Below are 24,966 nucleotides of genomic sequence, written 5' to 3' on the forward strand. Positions count from 1 at the left end.
CCGGACTGTTGAATTTGTTTAAATAAAGGCTGGATATGCAATTGAGTGTAAACTCCAAAGACTAAAACTGTAATTTACTCGATGCATTTACCTACATCTGACTCTCCTAAAAGCCTACAATGGTTGTTATTGTTGTATCATTATAAAAATAAATAGTAAAAAGACATGTGACATGATGATATGTAAAACAAGCACGTGAGACGTCCATACTTCCATAATTCGATATGAAAAAAATAGTACCAGGCCCAAGGGTCTTATCACTCGGGCCAATAAAAAGATCACCCGTTTAATCGGGTAGGGCTCCAAAGTTTTCCCAATTACCACAACTGAACCCCTATTCCTCATCTCAACCACCGTCAATTTCGCTCCTCCGCCACCGGCAAAACTCTCCGCCGTCGTCGCCCTATACAATTCGTAACGTATTTCTCACTCTCTATCTTCATATTGTTTTGTAACATTCAATTTAGGGTTCTTGATTCGAATACGTTTTGAAACTTATATCTTCAACGATTCGAATTCGGATTCGTGAAATTGAAGCTCCATAGAATAAATTTATGATTCAATTGTCTAAATTAAACACGTTTGATCTTTTTTTTTGTGTGTATGTGTGTTTTTTTAATTAAATTTTGGATTTTTGGATTGTGCAGGATGTATCCCTCTAGAGGGAATACCAACTATGGGCAGCAGCAGCAGCAGCAACAACAGACTTATTCTGGTCAATCTGCTTATGGTCAAAATGTGAGATCTTTTAAATCTTAATCTTGACTTTTATGTGTAACTGTCCTTGTTCTTGTTACAATTTGTGTGGTGTATTGATCTTGGATAGGAACACATGAAAAAAAAATTTAGTTTTTAGGGCATTAAACTGAAGATAGTTTTTTTTTTAGAATTAAAGATAATTCCGGGCATTTTGTGAATTAAAGGATAAATTTACTTGTTTTGTGACTGTTTGATGACAAATCTTGGTGCACGCGTTCTGCCCTGTATGTGTATCAAAAAGAGCATTGCACCTAAGATTGCTTAAGAAATCTCATAAAAACACATTGAAAGAGAAGGAACTCAACTTTCTGAATGAGCTATTAATGATAAGCGTAGGGGATTACCAGCCAATCAAGTAATGATAAATGTACCTAGCACTTACTCTAAACGTGATACGGAGTTACTACTAAAAACTGGTGAACAACTGTTAAAAGTATCGTAAGTCTCAATAGTCTTTATAAACCTTAATAATTTATCTGGACAGTAATCAGAAATTTTGTTAAGATGATAGTACGAACAGTACTTAAAGTTGTAGCTGAATAAAATCATATTGATCCTGCTACTTGACCCTTGTATTGCAATTCTCGTCATATATGAAACATCAGAAGAAAGAAAATCGATTTCATGATTCGTTAGGAACTTAGGATAGATTTGATCACAAAATGTTAATAATTTGCATTAAGATAACATAGATTTGTATGCTGGAGCAATATAGCAAAGCCAAAAAGTCCATTTGTGTGGTGAAATGTGCAACTTTGCTATCAGCTTGATTTACATCACTGACTTGTTTTTATATGGGTGAAGGTGGGGTCTGATGGTGGGGCCTCTCAGTTGTCGATGTCATCACGACATGCAGCCATGTTAGCTGGTCATCCATCTGCTGGAGCTCATTATGGTGGTCAATATTCTTCTGTGTATGGCTCAGCGGGACTCAGCACTGCTCTACAGGTCAGTCAGCATCATATAATGAATGATAAAGGATTTTCATATACCAAACGTGATTGTATGTGAACTCTATGTTTACCTTTTCAGACTCCTGGTGCAAGTGCTAAAGGATCTGGACCATCTGGTTTGGAAAGTCGGATCGCTTATGGTTCAACCAGGCAAGAGTCACCAGGGGATAGGCGCCCGTATTCTGTTCATGATTCACAAAACGAGCCAACTGCCCGGTTTGCTGGCTCGGTTGCTTATGGTCACCATCAACATCAGGTTCTTTTAATCATATTTCTTAGTTTTAGAGGAAACTTTTGTCTTATTTACTCTCTGTGATATATATGGTTTTTTGTCTAATATATATATATATATATTGGAATAGGGGGACATATATGATCGTCTGGACGCTGCGTCAGCACTCAGGAAAGAATTGATGCAGGCTCAGACACTTCAATCGTCTTCTGTTGAAGGAAGTTCTAGGTAACAGATTTCATACGATGTATGCACACTAATTTCTGTTAGTTTAGTACTGTTGTTTTTTGCTTCTTTTTCGGCAACTTTATACTAGAGGTAACAATTTCGAATCATTCACCTATGAATGGTTGATTTGGTCATGTGGTCGTGTTATTTTCTTATCAAAGGAGCGAGAGACGTATTTAATGCTGATGCATGACTTATCACTTTCTAAACAGTAGTATTGAAGAAAGATGTTAATAATTTGATATGTTATAACCACTAAGTAGCAAAAAAACATTTCTGGCAGACAAGCTGATTATCTAGCAGCAAGGGCGGCGGCTAATGCTCGTCACACGGGTCAAGAACTTCTGTCGTATGGTGCAAGAATCGATCCCGATCCTAACACGTTATCAATGATAACCGGTCTATCACATCGCGCGCAACATGCCCCATCAATATTAGGGGCAGCCCCGGCCCCGGTTTTGGCTCCACGAAGAGATGTGGATGATCTTGTGTATGCTCATAGCTCTGCTAATCCTGGTTATGGTGTTAGCCTGCCACCTGGCCGGGACTACGGTACACGAAAGGGTCTTCATAGTTCAACCCTTGACCCAGATTTCATGGCACGCGCTCGAGAACTTGATCGAAGAGACGAAGAACGTCGTAGGGAACTTTTACGGGAAAAGGAAAGGGAAAGGGAAAGGGAACGGGAACGGGAACGAGAAAGGGAAAGACAACGAAAGAGGGAAAGGGAACGGGAACGGGAACGGGAACGCATACGTGAAAAGGAGAGAGATAGAGAAAGAGACAGGCGTGAACGGACCCCACCGAAAACATCTAGGGATCGGCGGCAATCACCACATAGGTGGCTTTTGTTCCTTAATTTTGCGTCTGCTATAGTTTTGTTTTGCAGCCTTCATGAATAAACGCTAACTTTGTATTCTGTTATCCTGAAGGCGTCGTTCACCTGTCAAAGCGAAACGAAGAGATTATGTATGCAAGGTAACAAAAGGAACATAAGAGCTATCATTATAAGTTCCTCGTCTTTGTATTCATTCCCATTCGCTTCAATCTTTCGGTACCTAATTCACTTATGTTACAATGCACCGTTTGCCATTCTTCTTTTGACAATCCACCTTTTGCCATTTCTTTTGTTGATAATGCACCTTTTCCTGTTCTTTTCTCGCTCATCTGTCTTTAGAACCCCTTTGATTCAGTTACGTATCTCATGGGGTTCGTGTGGGGTTTTATATCATAACCTTTCGGTGATATTTTGGGCTACTGCATTCCGAATTATCTTCATTTTTTGGGTTCTTATCAAGACTTGATCTCTAATGAGGCATACATCACACATACGTGGCTAAATTGTCAATGGTTTCAAATTTAAGAGACACGATGTTCTCATATATTTGTATTTGATGGTTTAAGTGCAATTTTTGCAGGTTTATTCATCCAATTTAGTAGACGTGGAGAGGGGTTATCTGTCTATTGATAAGCGATATCCTAGGCTGTTTACTTCTCCGGAATGTTCCAAGGTACGTCATGCTTGTAGATCAGTTACGTATCGTTCTCTCTATTTGACAACCGCGTAAACACTAAATTGTTGCAGGTGATTGTTAATTGGCCAAGGGACGATGTTAAAGTTTCTTTGAATGTCCCTGTTAGGTATGTTTAAATGTTCTTATTGCAATGGCATCATTCATTATGAATCACAGTTGACAATATGTGCTCATTTGTTAAGAATTGAACTTACGTTTGTACTCCAAAATGTGACTGAGGGTGTATAAACAATAACGTTCTGTTGTTACTTGTTACTGTAAAACAGTTTTGAGCATGATTTTGTTCAAGTTGATGAGGAACCTCATGACAAAGAAGCATCGGTCGTAACAATGATGGATAATCCTTTAAAATCAGAGCACGGAAGTATTCGGTGGAATGCAAAGGTGAGCTTTTTTTTAGAAACAATATGCGTATAAGTATTTCGTAATAATAAAATACTGTATCATATGTAATCTCATATGCATGATAATGTTGTTTCATATTTGATTTGTTGTTTTTAGGTGATATTGATGAGTGGGCTTAGCCCAAATGCTTTAGAGGAGCTCTCATCTGAAAGAGATTACGAGGACCGAATTCCCCATTTTTGCAATATGCTTCGATTTGCGTGTCTTAAAAACGGGAATTCTTTGATCGCAATTGGAGGCTTGTGGGAACCCTCTGATGGCAATGATCCTTCAGTTGAAAAGTCAACACTGGTTCAAACGGCTATCAGGTATGTTTTTGCACATTAATTCTTATCTTTACAAGCCCCCCTTTTTAACACATAAACAATTTATATCGTGTAGGCATGCCAAAGACATCACAGGACTAGATTTAAAGAGTTGTCAGCATTGGAATCCTTTTCTTGAGGTAATAATAATATAGTTTTGTATGTTGCTTTTAGCATTGAACTCTAATATTGTTTTTTATGTTTGTAGATTCATTACGATCGAGTCGGAAAAGATGGGCTTTTTAGCCATAAAGAGGTAACTGTTCTCTATCTTCCCGATTTATCAGATTGTTTACCTTCGGTAGATGCTTGGAGGGATCAGTGGCTTGCCAACAAGAAAGCAATTGCTGAGAGAGAACGTCTACATGCTCTTAAAAGAGAGGTATACAGTTTTCTATATTACATGCAGTTAAAAATTAAATAGAAAAAAGAAAAGAGAACCGAACCACTTGTAGAAGAAAACTAAACCTTTTGTAAGGTTGTTGTCTGAAAGTAAAACTAATATTTTTATCTGTTTTATGTAGATCTCTCGTGAAAAAAAGGAAGGCTTGAAAGGTAAGATTTGTATATATTTTTTTGAAGTCACGGCATTTTTGTCCCTGAGGTTTTGCGAGTTTTGCGACTTTTGTCCAAAGGTTTGTTTTTCCGCATCTGGATCTAAAAGGTTTGAAATCTTGCTATTTCATCCGGCTCATTAACTCCGTACGTATTTCTCCGTTAAGTCAGGGGCATTTCTGTCTCTTTTATTAACTTAAAGGGCAATTCTATCCTTTTCCATTTATGTAAAAAGACCGAATACCCCTGAAAAAGACCGAATTCCCTTTTAAGTTAATAAAAAAGACGGAATTACCCCTGACTTAACGAAGAAAGATGGAATTAACGAGCCGAATGAAAATGGCAAGATTTTAAACCTTTTGGATCCAGATGAGGAAAAACAAACCTCGTACGAAAGTCGCAAAATTGATCAAACCTCAGAGATGAAAATGGTATTTTACTCTATTTTTTTGCTTTTATGCAAGTGTTAAAAGCTGAGATTTTATATCAATTGTTACAGACACCGAATCTGAGAAATCCAAAGATGTGAAGAAGGATTCAACACCAGTAAAAAAGAAAGCTTCTGGATCCTCCGGGTCGGCATCAAAAGCCACTGCAAAGTCAAAAGGAAAAGTGAAGGAGTCTGGAAAAGAGGGAGTTGAAAGCAATGCAGAAATGGAGACGAAAGTTGAAGGAAATGATTCTGAAAATAAGAAACCGGTAGAAGAAGCTGCTGCGGTCCAGAAGACTGGTAGCGGAAAGAAGAAAATAAAAAGAAAAGTTGTAAAAAAGAAGGTTGTTGGAAAAGATGATAAACCAGAAAACGCAGCCAAAAAAAGTGACGCATCAGATCCTAAAACGGCGGAAGAGACAACTACTGCTAGTACAAACTCAGAGGCTGCTGGTCAAGAAGAAAAGTCAACTGAATCTCCTGCTGTGAAGAAGACTTTTACAAGAAAGAAAGTTACCAAAAAGGTCCCTGTTAAGAAAACCGTTAAGAAAGAAGACGAAGGGACACAATCGGAGGTCACACCAGTTAAAGAGCAAGATATTTCTGAAAATAATCCCAAAGATGTCACTGTTAAGGAAGAAAACGAGGGGACACAGTCTGAGGCGACGCCCGTTAAAGAGCAACAGATATCTGGTGGTGCGAGCGGGAAGAAAACTGTTAAAAGGAAAATAATAAAAAAAGTTGTGAAGAGAAAAGTAGTAGCGAAGAATGCTAACAATAAAGATAACATTGTAGAGGAAGCAGGAATAACTAGCATAGAGCAAAGCGCACCGTTAGTCAACCCGGAAAGTGAAGTCAAACTGGAAGTCAATGAGTCAGCTTCAAGCAAGGATGCGGGCAATCTAGATAATAATGATAACAAAAAAGAAAACGATCAAGTAATGGATGAGAATAAAGCTAAAGTGGATAGTGGTTCTTTGTCCAAAGCGAAGGTTAATAACGGAAATAACGAAAACTTAAAAGATGTTGAGAAATCCAAGGAGGGGAAGGTGAAAAAAGAAAAGGGTGATCAAACTGAGTCAAAGGGCAAGGAAGTCAAAGATAAGAAAATGGACGAGGAGATTCCTCGGCATCCCGGGTTGTTTCTCCAAACAAAAGGGAGCAAGGATTCTAAAGTACGTGGCCTTTTTCACTATGATTTTCTTTTAATGAAATGTTTTTTAACCATATTGTCATTCTTTGTGACAGCTGCGTTCATTGTCACTTTCGCTGGATTCGCTTTTGGGTTACGATGATAATGATATTGAAGAATCAACATTCGAGGTATGTCGTTTACACATTTGATGACTATTATATCGGATCTTCTCTTAAGCCCAAATACTTTCGTTACCTCTGTTTAAATTGCGTTTTTTTTCCATGACAGTTGTCTTTATTTGCTGAAGCATTTTATGAAATGCTTCAGTATCAAATGGGTTCTCGGATTTTAGCATTTCTCCAGGTTGGTTTGAATCATACGATACAACTTCATTATTTGTGCAGCAACTGCTCTCATTTGTCTTATTTTTGGTAGGGGTGTTGAAAAAAATCCGGATCCGAAATATCGGATAATCCGAAATATCCCAAAAATATAATATATCCGAAAATCGGATAATCTGAAATTTCGGATTCGGATGTGGATTTCTAAAAAGTTTGGATCATCCGATAATCCGATTATCCGAAAACTAAAAACAAAATAGTAAAAAAACTAGTAAATAATCGAATTCGGATGTTGATATATGAATGTTTTTTGTTTTAATCTATGCACGAAACAAATTTTTTGATTTTTGTTTATAAATTCAGATATATGTTTAATATCCGAATCCGTATCCGAAAGTTTGATATGGATTCGGATATTAGTATTCACTATCTGAAATTTTCAAATTTTGGACATCCGAAAACCGGATAATCCAATCTTGCCCTAATTTCTGGTGTCATTCTATGTACTGCAGAAATTACGGATCAAATATGTGGCTAAAAGAAACCAAAAGAAGAGACAGTTAGAAGAAGCTTCTGAGAAGGAAAAGGAGAAAACCCTTGCTAAGCGCGCAAAAACTAACGATTCCAAAGTGGAAAGCAAATCAGTTTCAACCGAAACACAGGAAGAACAAAAAGAGGATGGGAAAATTATTGCTGATGTGGAAACGGAAACGGTTGTTACCGAGAAGGTAGAAAATGTGAAATCAGAAGGTAATGAGGATATGGATGAAGATCCTGAAGAAGATCCGGAAGAAGATTCGGAAGAAGATCCAGAAGAAGATGAAGATATGATTGACGGAACTGAAAATCCGAAAACCGAACAAGAGGTGAATGCTAAAGAAGAAACTGTGAATTCGAGTGTTAAGTTAGAAGATGCAGAGGAACAGGAAAATGAAATTGGAAAGGGAAAGCTGGAGACGAAAAAGAAAGAGAACATTGACAAGGAACTTTTACAGGCATGTCCTCTTCAATTCATATTTTGTAATATTTTCGTAGTTTTCTTTAATTAATCAAACACTTTTGCTGTTCGATTCTGAAACAGGCTTTCAGGTTTTTTGATCGAAATCGAGTTGGTCACGTCAGGGTAAGTCAAGTTCTTATTTAATAGTGTAATTTTTGAGTTTAAATTTAGGTTTAATATTTAAGGTTCTTTTATTATTAGGTTGAAGACATGCGGTTGATCATCCATAATTTGGGGAAATTCTTGTCCCATAGAGATGTCAAGGTTAGAATCTAACTACCAACATAATATAAAGAAAAAGATAAAAAAGTTATGAAAGTTGCAGTTTTTGACTTGTATCATTGTGTCAGGATCTTGTGCAAAGTGCATTGCTGGAAAGCAATACTGGGAGGGACGACCGCATATTGTACAATAAGCTTGTGAGGATGGACATCTGAAAAACAAGATGTTAGATAGTTCTTCGTTTTTTTTTAATTATGAAGACGGTTTGATAGTTTGATGCTTGTTATTAATTTTGCACTGATGAAAATTATAATAATACTTTTGAGTTTTTGTACATCTTTATGTATTGTAGTCTTTCATGATCTTGCCAAATGGAAGCAAGTAGTATTGCTCTTGGTATATTGCTTGCGACGAGAAACATGTTGTGTTTACATAGTGTGCTTCTGTTTTTTATCATGTTCCGTCTGTAGTTTTTAAGAAAAAAACAGGTTTCTAACATCTTCAATTTTATAAAATATTAAAAGATATACATGTAAGTGTTACAATGACAACAAGCAAAATCTGATTATTCCCCGAAAATCGATATTACTGTAATGTTTATTTGTCATACATGAAGAAACCATACCGACTGACTCTAACATTAACCATGCGGGTAAACAGTGTAGATTGTTTGAATAATAGTGAGTGCGAAGAGGAAAACGGCTGCAAGAACCGACAAGATCGCCCACGGGCTCCTAAAATACGTGTGTATAAGATTTGCACGCCACTCATTCCAGGGTTTGGTGCAGTAATTATGAACCTGTTTATGAACCACATCTAGTGCACTATCTGGATCCAAAGTGATATCCTTGGACAAGGAGTTAAACAGTTTAGCCACTGCCTTATCACTACCAATCGCATTTTGAATTATACCTTGTGAATGCAACAGACTAACATCTTTTGCATGATCAATGATATTATCCATGAAGAATATGTAAGAAGTCACCTCGTTTCCAGCCCCAACATGGAGTCGTTCAAACGCTATCAGGTTCAGATACAACGATTCGGTTGCGTCATCCACCATGACTGGAGGAAGCGTGAGGACACCGCCTTTGAATGATATGCCTTTTAGGCTTCTTGTTTTGGATTTTTTAAAGCGGATTCCTGCTTCGTATAGTTCTGTTGCTGATCTAACGATTTCATCGCCTTCTTGGATGACTAAATGGTGGTATGACTTGGTGACGGGTTTCTTCTTGTGACGCGGGTTCTCCCATAGCAGGCTCCTTCGGTACACATCTAGGGGATGCAGGGATCTCCCCATTTTCGTGATTCGAGAGTAGGGAGAGCAGAACTTTTGCACCATTTTGTTCACGCATTCCTCATCGTGCTGCAAATTGATTTAGTCAACTGTCACGCATACAATCTTACAACACCATCTATATATTTGTTTAGAAAAATATATGTCTCGAAATAGAAATCACCTGGTTTGGATTGTTTTCGTCCTTTGTAACAGCGACAAGCGTGTTTAGAAGCAACATCGGCAACTGGTTTTCGAGCATGAGCATGTCGCGTTTAAGGTAAGGCAAGATGTACAACTTTCCATGGTTGCTGAAAATCGGATCATTCGAAGCATAATCATCAACAACATTAGCATCAGCAGCATTAATATCACAATCAACATCGTCAGTAGTCGCTGCACGCAAGATTTCGAGCATAAAACATCCATCCAAAATCATCATCTTCACAAAGCCCATTGTATCTTGATGCCATTTCTGATCCAGTGCACTATATGCATGCTTCAGATCCTCCACAACCTCCATCACAGCTTTCACATAGCATTCAAAAGGTTTCTTGTATCTTTTCAGAAAGTGAAGGAGAGCCCGGTGCTTGTTCTCTTCCATGGACTCTAGATTCGGTTCTCCATAATGGTATGGCCCGAATGAGACCGACTGCGGCTTGTAGGCTCTTTTGTTCAGATCGGTTACACAGGAGGGCACACGGTAGATTGATCGTTTTTTCCACTGCTCCATTTCTGATGATGAATCACCCATGTTCTGAAGTTCTTGATTCACATTCATCACCCATTCATTTTCTCCCATTTTTACTTGTGCAAACAATATTTGTAATTGTGGGTATTGAGTATTTAGTAGCGATCTTGTAGAAATTCTTGATCTCCATTGGTTTCTTTTATCTCAGTTGGTGTTGGCTCATGAAGGAAGTAAGAATATAAAGTACATGCTTTGTAATCTTTATGTTTTTATATTATTAATTTAAGGTCTGGTAATGCTTTTATTGGATTCAAATAGAAGGTGTTCTAACCTTCAAATGAAAGCAAAGTTATATTTTAAATACGTGCGTTTATGGATCTTTTCAGTCTAAGTGTCTAACCTTTGTAGTTTTTTCTTATTTATTTTGTGAATAAAATCAATTGATAGATGCACGATTTATAGTTTTGTTACTTTAGTAAGAACGGCTTTGTTCTTTATCTAAAGAGGGGCTTTAGATTACCTATTAAATACGATGATTTAGTCGTAGAATTTGGGTTGAATACATTTTGTGTCACTTTTTTTTTTCCATCGTGTGACATGAGACATGCTTGTTGGAAAATTAGGCTACTCGGTATGGGGTTCGTCCCCACACCGTCTTGGACCGGTGACGCCCTCAACACCGTGCCGCCCCCCCACGTCGCGGCTTCTCCGTCGCTTTGTCGCCGTTTGAGACGGTCCAAAAGTGGGGCCCAGCATTTATGAATTTGACCGTTAATTAAAAAAAAAAAACAAAATTTCCAAATTTTGAATAAAAACAAACGGTCATAATTTTAAAATATATACATTTACCTTCCATTTTCACTTTCAATCACAAAATTAACCCCAAAATTTCATCTCTCTCTCACATAATTTTTATAAACCTTCTTCCACTATTTTATAAACCTTCTTCCACTATAAACCTTTTTACACTCTTTCATGGATCCGTTCAACAACCCGGACAACCCGAACACTCCGAACAACCCGAATAATCCCAACAATCCGACCCAACCTAATGTTTTCTCGGTTCCGGGATATTATCCGACGCTAGAACCGAACCAATGGGAAATAATATCGATGAATGTCGAGGACGAACCCAAGCCGAAACGTTCGATGTTGAAAAAATTACAACACGACATCATGAAAAAATATCAAATTATTTAACTCTATGTTTATTTTTATTAAGTCTTTGGTTTTTTTTAAGTTTATGTTTTTTTATGTTTATGTAATGTGGGTTTAATATTAATGAAAGTATTTTGTTAGTATATTTGTTAAATGTTAAAAAAAAATAGAAGACTAAAAAAAATAAAAAAAACATAAAAAAGTGGTGGAGGACTATGACTAGGACCATCCTACCATGCCCTCTAGTTTTGGAGGATGGACCATCTTTGGGAGGAATATGACGTGGCGCCTACGTAGCGGATTATCCTCTAAGGATGGTCCATCACCATACCTTGTAGTCTTAGGTGAAAGAATTAGTTTTTTTATTAAGTGGAAAATGTATTTTTTTTTTTTGCTAATTTTAACCAAAAATAAATATATGTAATTTCGATTAATATAAGTGTTATTACTGGGTTTATGTTATACTATGGAGCTTCATAACTAACCATTTAAATAGCAAAACTAAGTCTTTTAAAAACTAAGTTCATAGATCTCGGGGTCATAACATTACTATGCATGACCCTTTGAACTCGACTAAGTAGGTCCACAGCCTCTGGCGACAGGAAACCAAACGTATCAAAAGCAAAAGGGATAAACACGTGCTGGTTGTCAAGGCATGCTTTCTCGTGTTTGATCACTTTACCCGAAACAGCCTTTAAAACAACCTGACTCAACGTGAAAGCACCCCATAAGCTCACAAGCGGGGAAACTCCTATTAGATCCACACATGCATGTTTTCCTCCTACCCATCTAAAGACCAAAATGTCGGCTGGTCGAAAGGGTAGATCTCCCTTCCAATGGGTCAGTTAAGAAATTAATGGGTGACTCTTTCTTAGCAGAAATACCAACGTGTCTGAATATGTCAAAAAAGACATCTCTAACCAAATCATGTCGGTATTTGAACCTCGAGAGCTCTCTACAATGAACTGCATGCTCCCCAAAAAATCCAAACACGCCTTATGACAAACATGGCATATCTCATCACCTGGAAATAAATGAATCATGAGGCGATATTTAAGGATAGTACGGTACTCTACCGGCGACATATGCTGGCCTAACCTATCTATAGGTATAGCAAGAAGAAAATCATGTGCATGTGGTGCTCGTAGACACTCAAAAACAGTTTTTTGTCTAACGGTCAAGTCAAACTATACTTCGATGTCGTGGACAATTTTACTGAAAAGAGCACCCGCCAATGCATGTTGGGCTTTAAGGGGGGGGGGGTGTCTTTTTAGTGAAACTGCTGAAGTCAAAGCTTTGAATCATATCACGATAACAAGCCAAATCACAAATAATCAGAATCTATACCACATATGCCACTGTCTCTTAAGATGTGGTCCTGTAGCACCCAAGATTGGGCTCTCGAGGCTACAAAACCATAGGATGAAGCCTATACAGCCCCAAACCCCCAAACCTGATAGGCAAGGAAACAAGTCGCCACTGGAAGTCTCCAAAGAACTCCACAAACCACTAATTCCTCAATTGCCTCAAGCAAACCTTTGTCTAAGAACAACACTGCATCTTCCATATGTATACTTATGCAAGTAAATAAAGATATGAATAGAAGATGATCCATGGGATCACAATAACCTTCAGGCTATAAACAATGTAAAGGTCTACGGGACCAAAATGACCATCGGGTCACAAATACAAATGAACAAACTATAGGGTCTCACTCTAAAAATGTAAAGACCTAATAAAATAGTCTACGAGGCTAAGTAAGGAACCTACGGGTCGATACTATAAAGCGTGGGGAACCAATTATGATTTCTTGCGTAAAATGATAACGGAGAGGAATAATTCTTGTCGTCAATTCCTTGATATGATTAATCGACATGTGTTAAAAAGAAAAACAATAAACTAAAATTTAGTTTTAGTAAAGAAACGACGTTCTAACAAATATAAATACTAGGAGAGAAGTTAGAAAATGATTAATACTAAAGAATATAAGTCTTAACGCCGTTAGGTGTAAGACGAAGCATTCGAAAGAAGATTCATAATAATGAAAAGCTGACGAAAACCTAAACATGACGTGATGTGATCACGGACACAAAAGTGATACAAAATACAGCCACGTTGTAATATGAGTTACTAGATACGAAATAACAAACACGCAAAGGGCCGATGACGACAATATAGCATACCCGAATGACGAGGTATGAGGTAAAATGGTGACCAATTAGTCTAGGCAATAAAACAAGTTGTAGTCAAAATAATGATGTGACCTATGTAGAGCGCTTGTCAATATAAGACTAGCGTGAAGTGAGTATGCTGACGGACTCGGTGACTGGATGGTCAAAAGACAACCCGGTCAAAAAGGCGACAAAGATAGGAAATAAGTGATAAAAGGTTAAGGTCCAATAGGACATGTGCCTAGAAGACGCACATGTCAATACGAATAAAAACCGTATGCCGACAAAAGACGAAAACCGATTGAATTTCAGGTAGAGAACATGGTTATGATAAAGGTTTCCCCATGGAAGGGTGTTATCTGATTCAGAAAAAGAGGGAAACTAAGCCCGAGGTTTATCGGGCCATTTTAAAATCATTGAACGGGTCGGCAAGGCAACGTATCGCCTTGAATTACCGGACGAATTGAATGGAATACATGTCACGTTTCACGTATCTTTAAGCTATATATCGATCGTTAGTCTAGGGCTGGATGCTCAGTAGGAGAAACTTGGTTGGGTATTGGTAATGCATACGGGTCACCTACGGGAAAAATCCGATTATAAGGGTGTGGAAACTAGATAAGGGTTTGCTTTAAATTGTGTAATATGCATAGTAATTCGCTCGGTTCATTGATCTGGGTTGCTGTGGCAATATAAGAGACTCTTGGATCACAAAGGATAAGTAGATGTCTTAGTTACTTAGAACCAAATAGTTGGGTGTGTCTATAGCTTGGTTATTTGGGGACATGGGGCTAACCCGAGGGGCTTGGCTTTTTAACACCCTGGTGTCGAATAGGACGAGTTTCTCATAAGAACCATAATCAACTGTTTTACAAAAGTACTAAGATGATTATGAACATAACTGGTTTTCTCAACTTAATTAAATAAGTTATTTAGAATTTACCTTATTCTTAAAAGATACTTAGGTTAAATACTACAAAAGATACAGGTTAATAAATCTTAGTGTCCATGGATTGCTACTTGGGTACATAGGCTAAGTATTTACCGATGGGTATGCTTGCCTAGAACGTGTATAGTTAGTATTAGTGTTTTTATCCTTAAAACCCAATTGTGTTCTATGTCAATTTAATTGTTACTCTCTAAGCACGTCACTTTCATTCTCAAAGTCTTTTGACCTCACTCTGAATTGACAATTTTGAGCTACTCTTCGAGTTTCTGAAGTCCTATCAAGTTTGGTAAGTTTTTTTTAGCTCCCTCTTTCATTTAAAATTGGTCTCACATATTAATTCCATTCCAGTCTTGGTAATTTTTTATACAACTTGACTTTTTTATTTGACTCACGGTTCTAGTGACTTAGGTCTACCATTGTCAAATTAATTCGTACCTGATAATCCTGATGATGCAGGGAACAAAATCTCTCATTTACATCATCCATTTATCAGGTCTAAGGTGTTCGATTTAACAAGTCAAACCAAATTTTATGAAAATCAAACACAGCTTAACTTTAAAATGTATTTTTAAACAAATGATAATCCATTACAGGTTTGTATGATATCTTCTAAACCTATCATTTTGTAAATTGTAACAAAAATATCTTTTACCATGTTCGACTTGTTACGAACCTGTTTTTCCGTCCAAACCCGTTTATACGAATAAAAATTATTAAAAATGGTTTAAACCATTAAAATGAACCATAACGGGTCAACAACTTCCAAATTAGAATGCATGGTTAACAAAACCACAATGCACACTATTTCCTCACTGATACAATTAACATCAGGTTCACCATTTAATCTAACTAAAACTGTTTTCAAATCCACGTTAACCGGTCGAGTCTCAATTATAACGATCAGTAAACGATTCTCACGTATATTATTTACATCCATTGTTTGACTATAGAACCCTCGGTATTCACACCATAAGCGAATAAACTTTGGTTCGGTTGTACTAGAATATGAATATGTTGTGTTCAACCGCTAGTACAGGTAAATACTTTTAACTTATTTTATTAAACTTGGGATTTAGTATAAAACCTCTTGGGTTCTTGTATAACACAATGGTGCTAAATGCTTACCATGTGATAATACAATTTAATATGTAATGCATGATTAACATAATGCACTTGGGGTTTAATCATACACATATCTGGCCCAGTGATATCCATTATTCAATGATCATAAGCGCGGGGTGTAGGCATACATCTGACAGTTGTAAGTGATGTGTATATTGATCAAATACTAGCTTATAATAGTTCTCGGATGTGACAAACATGTAAATCTGGCAAATCAAGTTACTTGTCCCAAGATTATTAAGTATTTATAAATGTGTCAGTGAACTGTATTTACTAGCAAAAGCTAACGTATTTTAAATATTGACTTATAGATGCCGATCCTCATAGGTAAGCTGGGCTAGGGTTCGGTTTGTCGCTTGGAAGTTGCGACTCCATTGTCAAGAACCGATAACGTCACCAAGTCTTTTTAAATTTTATTCGATCCACCTTTTGAGTTATGATGTATTAAATATTGATCCACTTTTAATATATTTTGTATTTTAATATTCGTACTTTCTTTATTTACACGTAAACTCCCTATTTCCGCTGCAATATGAAACTGATACCGTCACGCTAATGCCCCACACCCGACCCCACCGGGATATGTAATGCATGATTAACATAATGCACTTGGGGTTTAATCATACACATATCTGGCCCAGTGATATCCATTATTCAATGATCATAAGCGCGGGGTGTAGGCATACATCTGACAGTTGCAAGTGATGTGTATATTGATCAAATACTAGCTTATAATAGTTCTCGGATGTGACAAGCATGTAAATCTGGCAAATCAAGTTACTTGTCCCAAGATTATTAAGTATTTATAAATGTGTCAGTGAACTATATTTACTAGCAAAAGCTGACGTATTTTAAATATTGACTTATAGATGCTGATCCTCATAGGTAAGCTGGGCTAGGGTTCGGTTTGTCGCTTGGAAGTTGCGACTCCATTGTCAAGAACCGATAACGTCACCAAGTCTTTTTAAATTTTATTCGATCCACCTTTTGAGTTATGATGTATTAAATATTGATCCACTTTTAATATATTTTGTATTTTAATATTCGTACTTTCTTTATTTACACGTAAATTCCCTATTTCCGCTGCAATATGAAACTGATACCGTCACGCTAATGCCCCACACCCGACCCCACCGGGACAACGGGGTGTGACAGGAGTTGCAGCAACTATTGAAGGAGCTATGACTACAATGATAGGATCTATGATTTACAAGGTAGAACACACCTCCATTTATTCTGGACATAATAAACTATTTATAGAAGTAAAATGATAATAATTACAAAGTAAACTTAATAAAATCATAACTCAAAATTATTCTAGACATTAACCTAACTAAAATATCTATCCAATAAGTCACCATTTACAAGGTAAAACACCTCCAATTATGCATATTCATCTAAAAAGTTATCTATTTTTACAAAACTTTCCCACTAAACAATATATGAGCCTAATCCAGGTTTTGTAAATATAAGTCTCTACCTTCATCTACCACTAGAAATGGGTGACATTGTATGCTTTCTCGTGCTATCAAAGGTGCTTGAGCTTACATTGCCACCATTTGTACATTCGTAGTAGTTGGTTTGTTCTTTGAGCAAAGACACACCTTCATCTTCATTTGAATTATTTTGCACCCATGGATGATTTTGTATCATCGAAGCCAATATTCCTTGGAGCTCGATTGCTACTTCCTTCATGGTGGGCCTTTCTTCGCCTTTAATGCATAAGCATCTTTCTGCCAGTCTTGAAACTTGGATGATCTCGGTAGGAACATCATTTAGTTGCAAGCGTTCATCAAGAACTTGGGAGAGTCTCCCCACTTTTAAGGAATATAAAAAATATATAGCTAGATTCCTCTCTTCCTCTGACCTATCAAAGCTAATAGCTTTTTTTCCGGTTAAAATTTCCGCTAGTACCACCCCAAAACTATAAACGTCGCTCTTATCTGTGAGTTGATTTGTCTGCATATACTCTGGATCTAAGTAGCCTAGTGTTCCTTGCACTATGGTGGCCAACTCAATTTGATCAATAGGAATTAGCCTAGATGCTCCAAAATCAGCCACTTTTGCTACATAGTTATCATCCAAAAGTATATTCATTGGCTTGACATCTCGATGAATGATCGGAACAGATGCTGCAGAATGTAAGTATGAAAGTGCTTCAGCTGTCTCCGTTGCTATTCTGAGTCGGATGTCCCATGTCATAGCCAACAAATTCCCTTTGTTGTGGATGTGATCAGAGAGTGTGCCATTTGGAATGAACTCATAAACCAATAACGGGATTTCTGTTTCAAGGCAACACCCAATCAGCTTCACCACATTCCTATGATTTATTTGGGACAGGATGACCACTTCATTGATAAATTGCTCTATCTGAGCTTGTGTTTGATCTACTAGTTTTGACTTCTTTATGGCAACTATTCTGTTATCAGAAAGAACTCCTTTGTAAACAGTGCCATAGCCACCCTTGCCGATTATCCTGCTCTCATCGTAGTTATTCGTTGCCCTCTTTAGCTCCTCTATCGTGAAGACTCTTGCTTGATCATGAGAACCGCCATTTCCAGAAATTCGTTGCTGCAACATTATTCCACCATTTTGTTTAAAGAATTTTTCTCTCAGCATCACGAGCTTTCGCCTTTTGAGCACCAAGTACAACCAGGTGATAGTTATTAGGAGAAATATAGCAGAAGCCGAGGTACCTGAAACAACAGACACATTATAGCACAAATGCATGCTGATTTGAATTATAACACTAGCTTAAGATATAACAGAAAAAAAATTATTGCATGATTACTTACCTACAACTATCTTTATAATGGTGGATTGATCAGCCGTGCAACCTGTTCCATTTTTCCTACCATCTCCAGAGTAACCTTTTCGACAAGTACACTTATAACTTCCATCTGTATCATCACATTGCGCATCATGATCGCAATCATGATTTTCTCGTTCACACTCATTAATATCTATAGAATAACATAATGTCAATCATTTCTTTCAGGTGAAAGAAAACTAGAAAAAAGAAAAAAAGAATGCCTTTGTAAAATAAAAACTTACTCTTGCACTCTTCTGCAACATAAGGGTTGCCTTCAAAACCTTTAAGGCAACGACAACGATATCCAGGGCCTCCATAATCTTGATCACATTCGCTGTTTCCCTTGCACAAGAAACTATTTGTGTCCTTCGCTTCATCACAAGTCAAGTTTCCAATTGCCCAATCAAGTATCATTGGCATACTATTTACACCTCTAAAATCAACCAGGTTAGTAGTAGAAAAGTTGAACTTCCCTTCTTCAACAAAAAAGGCATAGCTACAAGGGTTGAAGTCCGTTATATTCTCATGATTGTTAAAGCTACGAAGACTCATATTATAAGCTTTAAGTCCTTCTGGCACGGCTACTTCACAGCACCCAACTCCCGAGCAAGATCCGTTTGTAAGAAGGCTGTTTCTACCACATGTAGAAATGCATCCTGTACCAATATCAAAATCATTCCCTCTCCTTCCTCTAAAACGTGCATACGTATCACACCCGATGGCTACAAATTTGTTCTTGGAGGAGATCTGGAAATCACTTAACCACAAAGAGGGTGCGTTTCTTGTGACTTGGCCAGATTCATTGTAGCAATCATAAGCTACAAACGCCATAATCTCCACCTCACTCTTGCTTGTTGACATATTCGAAATAACAAAATTGGTCGTGATTGGTCCAAAGTATGGTACTGGTTCCCTGGATGATCGGTCACAAGTTACAAGGAAATCTGAACTGTAGTAGCATCCCTCACCTGAACCAAATGGGAAAGTAATATTCACATTCCCACATGAACTTTCACAAGCTGGTCCTTTTTGAGCACTAGCTGTCCCCAAAGCTGCAATAGCTGTTACTACCAGTAGTGTTTTTAAATGCATGGTTGACATCTTTAAGTTTTTTTGTGTAATTTTGGGTATTAGATTGGGGATGTGTGAATTAGAGATCTTATACATATATGTATTTGTGTGAACATGTCATGAAGACTTGGTCATTTTATTTGCACTCACCCACCAGTTATTGATTAAAAGTCTTTGAACACTTCGTATTTGAACTCTTTATTTTGGAGATGAAAAAAAAGGAAGCGGACAGATGTATGGATAAAATAATATAAAATCCTGTGTGGGATAGTTTACACATTCATTTGATTTAACTTAAACTATTTTTTACTCAATAGATGATACCATTCAAATTGTTTTATATTCATTCAAGATGCCATTCAGCCTTTACGTGGCTTAAAAAACCTCAAATTCTGACATAAGATAATAACTAGTGTTGTCATTTATGAAAGTCCGTAATTAGAACAAATCATTACTCATATATAATATTCAATTAAATTGACTTGAAATCTTCTTTGAAATAACGTGTGCATCCAAACCTTAAATAATCTGCCCGTCTTCCATATTTTTTTCTGACTTTTTCCCTTTTTGTTACGCTTATTACTAGTTGTTTAAATCTTAAATATGTGCACAAGGTCATTTTAGGTTAGTATATGAAAAATTAAAAGCAATTCTAGGTAAAATCATGAGTTTTACCACATACTTAGATAGCATAAAGAGTCCAAAAAACATTTAAAAAAGAACAATAATTGAAGGATTTTTGAAAGACTTATTTATATGCGGCCAGTTAAGTGTACGAGATGTGTATCGAAATATAGAAGATATGTGACGAACATAAAATGTAACATTCTGGAAACGCTTTACAAAATCAAAGAAGATATATATTGGAAACGCTTTACAAAATCAAAGAAAATAGATATTATCGATACATCATAAAACTAGAGTAAATTACAATGAATGGTGCATGCAATACATAATATTGCAACCCTGGATAACCTATTGAAACCCTAGATAACACCATAAATATTTTCCAAAGTCATCTATAAAAGTCATCATATGAGTGTTCTTTTGTGAAAGAAAAGTTGACCCATCAGGTGTTTAATCAAATGCCTTTGTGAAGTGAAGGTTTTAGATAACTTGTTTTTTTAGCAATCTTGTGAAGTGGATATTGGTTAAGGCGATTTTATCTTGTAATTCAGATTCGATTGTGTTATGCGAGGCATATGGTTTATGATACGGAAGTTGCGATTAAGGAGATTGTTACTGGAAAGATGAATAAAAAGTTGGAAGAGAGTCGTGTCTACATTGAATTTGTATATTTACCAGTTACAATCAGAGCCGGCCCTAAAGGAGGGCGGGGAGGACAACCGAACAGGGCCCGTGATTTCGTAGGGCACGTAATTTAAAAAAAAAATCCGATATTATATATGTAAAAAAAATTTAATAGGGTATAACCAAAAAAATATTAACATAAGCCCACTTAAAAAAAATAATATTATTTAAACTATTAGCCCATTAGGTTAGTGTGCCCAATACCCCAATATTTTCTAAAAACTAATAAAAAAAAGGATGGCGGCAATAGAACCGAAACGTCAACAGGAATACAGGAACTAAGGAACAGAAACGTCGCACTTGCAGGCCTTCATTCGATCATCATTCTGCAATTTTTTAGGTGTTGTTCCTTGTTCGATCAGAGACACAGCCAACAGGAATATTGATTTACGATTTCAGCACAGCAGTACAGCACAACACAGCCTTCGTTAGATCCTGAGTGTCTGAGTCGGATCAGTTCACAGGTAAACAACTAAAAGTCAATTGTCGAATTCAGTTTACTTATGATTTAGGATTGATTTACGATTTCAGTTATTATGTCGATTGTCGAATTCAGTGGCGGACCCAGGAATTTTTTTATGGGAGTGCGGAACATTTTTAAAAATTTTAGGCCCTAAGGTATATAAGTAAAAAAGTTGGTTCGTATTGGGTCGGTTCGAGTCGGGTCGGGTCATGTAAAACAAAAGAACATCAAACTAAATGGTTGATATGGTCCTCTTAGTAGATATGTCCTTCTAATCTCATCTCGTTGATTCACGTTATATGATTCAATTAGCTTGCGATTATAAGCATCCGAAGGAAGAGTATCCACATCAACGAATTCGGAAGATGTATCAACTTTCCTCTTGAGAAATCGCGCCATAACGTCCCTACTCATGGTTCCTATCGGCTATCACAAACAAATTGAGCTATAAGTTCATGGCTCCATAACATGTTACATAATGTATCAAGTATTCAAACACTAGTAATCATAATGTAAATCACACTAAAAATCATCTAAACATCATATACACCATTAAAAAAAAACCCAAACATGATCGTATATAACCCACCACAAAAAAGACAAAATATCACCATCATCACTAACAAAATATAAATATATAACCCACCACAAAATAAAATATCATCACTAACAAGAAGCACATGTCTCCTGCCATCAAAAAATCACTTCCGGTGGCTACCGGTTCCGTCCCACCCCACCAAAAATAACCAAAAATCATTAAAAATAACAAAGAAAATTACTCATGTTCGATCGGCGGTGGTATGATGGCTGATTACGGTGGTATGCGGCTACTGTTGTCGCTGATGTTCTGATCGCTGGCGTGCGTGCAGGGATGATAGAGAGCGGGAGAGAACATGTAAGGGTTTTGGGCATGTTTATTTTATTTTAGTTTGAAATATTGTTGATTTGTTAGGTTTGTTTATTGGGCTAAGACTTAGTAGTGGGCTAGTTAAAGGTATTGGGTATTTGAGTTTAGTTATTTAGGTGTTAAAAGTTATATAATTTAGGTAGTGTTTTAAAAAAAAATAAGAGTTTACTAAAAAAATTAAAATATAAATGGATAACACTTTTTACCTAAGGGGCGCGGACAAAAAAATTCCAAGGGGTGCGGACGGAAAATTCCAAGGGGTGCGGACAAAAAATTTCAAGGGGTGCGAACGGGATTTTCGACGGAACTTAACACTAAATTTTCCCGGGGGTGCGCCCGCCCACCCTGGGCAACCCTTAAGTCCGTCCCTGGTCGAATTCAGTTAACTTATGTCGAAATCACTTAACTTATGATTTAGGATAATAGGATTGAAAAACTAGTTTAATTTTTTTATTTAGTTAAGACCTAAGGGCACGTTTTTTCGAGCTCGAACATGGTACATGAATTCTCAGGGCCGGCTCTGGTTACAATTTTCATGCCTATTTTTTAATCTAATCCGAGCAACTGATGCTAGCTAGAATCAGCTTATTTTGTCAGATACTGTAAATTTTAGCAATAACTATAAGTGGTCATTTATATGAAATCTTTTAGAAGTTTATTGGTTAATCGAATAAGAATCAGAGTTAGCATGCCTTTTGTTTTAACCACGTGTTCGAATCGAGTTTAGTAGTTTACTTGTTCAGTTTCAGTTTGTGATTTTCAAGTGCAGTTTATCTATTTTCAATTGATGGCCATTCTTAAAAAAAAAAGACCCGACCCGAAACCCGTTCTGACCCGGACCCGTTTCGACCCGAACCAAAACAACCCTTTTTTATAATTGACCCGTTTTGACCCGAACCCCCTTTTGACCCATGACCCGACCCGTTTGCCAGGTCTAATCATTGTGCAGTCCTTATTATGCCTTGTTTGAAGGAAAGATTGGGGATAAAAAAAGGCTCCAATCTTTTAATATAATCAAAAAGTTGCAATAAAGGGGTAGTAGTCAAAGGTGCAGCACCGCAAAGATGCAAAAAAAAGCCAAAATGGCAAAAAAAAAAAAAAGAAAAAAAAAGTCTGAACTAGTCTAAAACAAGCCAAAAAAACAAGCTTAAAACATGTCTTAAACAGGCCTAGAACACATGTGCGCCTAGCATGTGCTTTTTAAGCGCCTTGTGTCTAGCGTACAGGGTCAGTCCTTGCGCCTTGAGCTGCCTGATTAGGAGAATTTGTCATTTTTCAATACAGGGTTTTTTAAATGCATCTTCTTTTATAAAAAGATCATGTTGACACTAACATCGGGCTTTTTCACAATAATTGCAGGGCATTGTCCCAAGGCATAGAAGTCTATATATGGGTCAAAACCGTATCAGACAAGAAATAAAGTTCCTTGTTTAATAGTATGTTTATGGTTGTTTAATAGTATGTTTATGGTTGACCCGTGCTCAACCCGAACCAACCCGGACCCGTTTCAACCCGACAAAATTACCCCCTTGATGTACAATCACTTTAAAAAGCATTTTTAACCAACCCGACCCAACCCGTTCTGACCCGAAACCCGTTTTGACCCGAACCCGTTTTGACCATGACCCGACCCGACCCGACCCAACCCGTTTGCCAGGTAGTTAAGACTAGTTAAACCCTTTTGACCATGACCCCGTTTAGACATAATAAACCCTTTGAAGTTTTCCTTTAAAAAAAAAAGAGTTAATTACAGTTTTAGTCTCTGTGGTTTGTCAAAAATTACTATTTCAGTCCATTAGTTTAAAAATTGCGATTTCAGTCCCTGTGGTTTCACTTTCTTAACCATTTCAATCCATTATTCTGATAAGTACAGGGACTGAAATGGTTACAAGGTGGACTGAAATTGTTACGAAAGTGAAATCACAGGGACTGAAATCGCAATTTTTAAACTAATGGACTGAAATAGTGATTTTTGACAAACCATAGGGACTAAAACTGTAACTAACTCAAAAAAAAAGACATAATAAACCCTTAGGATTCCTTGTGCGAGTCATGTGCCGAGGGCAATTATGTCAAACCACATTAGTGTTTCCCAACCCAGATGCCTATTTAATGAACCCATCCGAATATTTTTAAACTCATTATTATCGGCATTATTAGGGTTTATTTCTGTTAGGGTAAAAACGACGGAAAAAAAAACCATTGGATTTGAGCAATTAGCGTTGCTTAATTGAGTCCGAATTTAGCCGGAAACCGTTGGCATTGCAAAGAAAGTAAGACCGGTGCAGTTCTAGGCCCTATGTTTCGATTGTTTTCATGTATTTGGTTATATAATGTGTTGGCAATGAACCTTATGATAATCTAGGGAAATAATTAGCAACTGTTGTGGTCTTGATTGTGAATTTAGGGTAGAAAATGAATGGAGGATGTGGCTAATGGTTTGTTTATGTTGAGTTGAAAGGAATCAATGTTGTATTAATACTATGATGCAATGCATTATCTTGGAATGATTTTGGATGTTTAAGTTTTGTTATGCTCTTTCAAGTTCATCAAAATTAAACACGATCAATTTGAATCACATAATGCAATTGTACATGTATGAGAGTTGTGTAAGGGTTACGTAACTGCCTTGTGTATCACACTTACGCAAAAGATACATGTTTTTATGCCGTTCCTAGGTAGTCGAAGGTGCACTCAACGCTCAAGGGGCGAGCCTTGGGATAAACAAACCATTTTTAAGGGTTTTAGGGGACCCGGGGTGGTCCGTTATACCACCACCATCACGCGTGATGTTTAACCAAACACCGCCGCCACTCACTTGTACCACGGGTTAACTTCACAACGCGTTGATTTTGTCACGCGTTAAAGTTTTCAAAATTCGAACGTTGCTTGTTGACCATTGCTTTGTGGTGGTTTAGGGCTAGTTCTAGGCCAT

At 37.1% G+C, this 24,966-nt stretch overlaps 3 protein-coding genes across 4 annotated transcripts; 1 reads left to right on the plus strand and 2 right to left on the minus strand.

The window, feature by feature from the left end:
- Positions 1–214: 214 nt before the first annotated feature.
- Positions 215–8,462, plus strand: LOC110872901 (protein SHORT ROOT IN SALT MEDIUM 1). 2 transcript variants are annotated; one of them, XM_022121804.2, is made up of 21 exons: positions 215–419; positions 648–738; positions 1,564–1,707; positions 1,792–1,968; positions 2,075–2,172; positions 2,456–3,013; positions 3,105–3,150; positions 3,591–3,683; positions 3,758–3,813; positions 3,974–4,091; positions 4,209–4,420; positions 4,494–4,557; positions 4,626–4,799; positions 4,942–4,972; positions 5,472–6,577; positions 6,651–6,725; positions 6,826–6,900; positions 7,391–7,873; positions 7,960–8,001; positions 8,080–8,142; positions 8,229–8,462. In XM_022121804.2, the coding sequence occupies exons 2-21, from the start codon at positions 649–651 to the stop codon at positions 8,313–8,315; spliced, it is 3,792 nt and encodes a 1,263-aa protein (XP_021977496.1). In that variant the 5' UTR covers positions 215–419; position 648; the 3' UTR covers positions 8,316–8,462. The 2 variants fall into 2 exon arrangements, with proteins under 2 accessions (XP_021977496.1, XP_035832585.1); XM_035976692.1 differs by having other exon boundaries at positions 228–414.
- Positions 8,463–8,587: 125 nt separating this feature from the next.
- On the minus strand, positions 8,588–10,303 carry LOC110872902 (UPF0481 protein At3g47200). Its single transcript, XM_022121805.2, has 2 exons — positions 9,561–10,303; positions 8,588–9,466 (listed from the first exon to the last, which is right to left on the minus strand). Exons 1-2 carry the CDS (start codon positions 10,176–10,178, stop codon positions 8,741–8,743), a joined length of 1,344 nt encoding a protein of 447 aa, XP_021977497.1. The 5' UTR covers positions 10,179–10,303; the 3' UTR covers positions 8,588–8,740.
- A 6,646-nt stretch (positions 10,304–16,949) lies between these two features.
- Positions 16,950–19,380, minus strand: LOC110870065 (putative wall-associated receptor kinase-like 16). Its single transcript, XM_022119264.2, has 3 exons — positions 18,522–19,380; positions 18,263–18,430; positions 16,950–18,163 (listed from the first exon to the last, which is right to left on the minus strand). Exons 1-3 carry the CDS (start codon positions 19,378–19,380, stop codon positions 16,950–16,952), a joined length of 2,241 nt encoding a protein of 746 aa, XP_021974956.2.
- Positions 19,381–24,966: the final 5,586 nt, after the last annotated feature.

Source organism: Helianthus annuus, chromosome 8 (genome assembly GCF_002127325.2).
Source record: "Helianthus annuus cultivar XRQ/B chromosome 8, HanXRQr2.0-SUNRISE, whole genome shotgun sequence".
Classification (NCBI taxonomy): Eukaryota; Viridiplantae; Streptophyta; class Magnoliopsida; order Asterales; family Asteraceae; genus Helianthus; species Helianthus annuus.

Coding starts and splice junctions, on each gene's coding strand:
- LOC110872901 (XM_022121804.2), top strand. CDS start 649: ATGTATCCCTCTAGAGGGAATACCAACTATGGGCAGCAGCAGCAGCAG. Junction 1,969..2,074: donor ATGGTCACCATCAACATCAG/GTTCTTTTAATC, acceptor ATATTGGAATAG/GGGGACATATATGATCGTCT. Junction 3,684..3,757: donor CTTCTCCGGAATGTTCCAAG/GTACGTCATGCT, acceptor AAATTGTTGCAG/GTGATTGTTAATTGGCCAAG.
- LOC110872902 (XM_022121805.2), bottom strand. CDS start 10,178: ATGGGAGAAAATGAATGGGTGATGAATGTGAATCAAGAACTTCAGAAC. Junction 9,467..9,560: donor ACGAAAACAATCCAAACCAG/GTGATTTCTATT, acceptor ATCAATTTGCAG/CACGATGAGGAATGCGTGAA.
- LOC110870065 (XM_022119264.2), bottom strand. CDS start 19,380: ATGTCAACCATGCATTTAAAAACACTACTGGTAGTAACAGCTATTGCA. Junction 18,431..18,521: donor TGTTGCAGAAGAGTGCAAGA/GTAAGTTTTTAT, acceptor GTTATTCTATAG/ATATTAATGAGTGTGAACGA. Junction 18,164..18,262: donor CATTATAAAGATAGTTGTAG/GTAAGTAATCAT, acceptor CTGTTGTTTCAG/GTACCTCGGCTTCTGCTATA.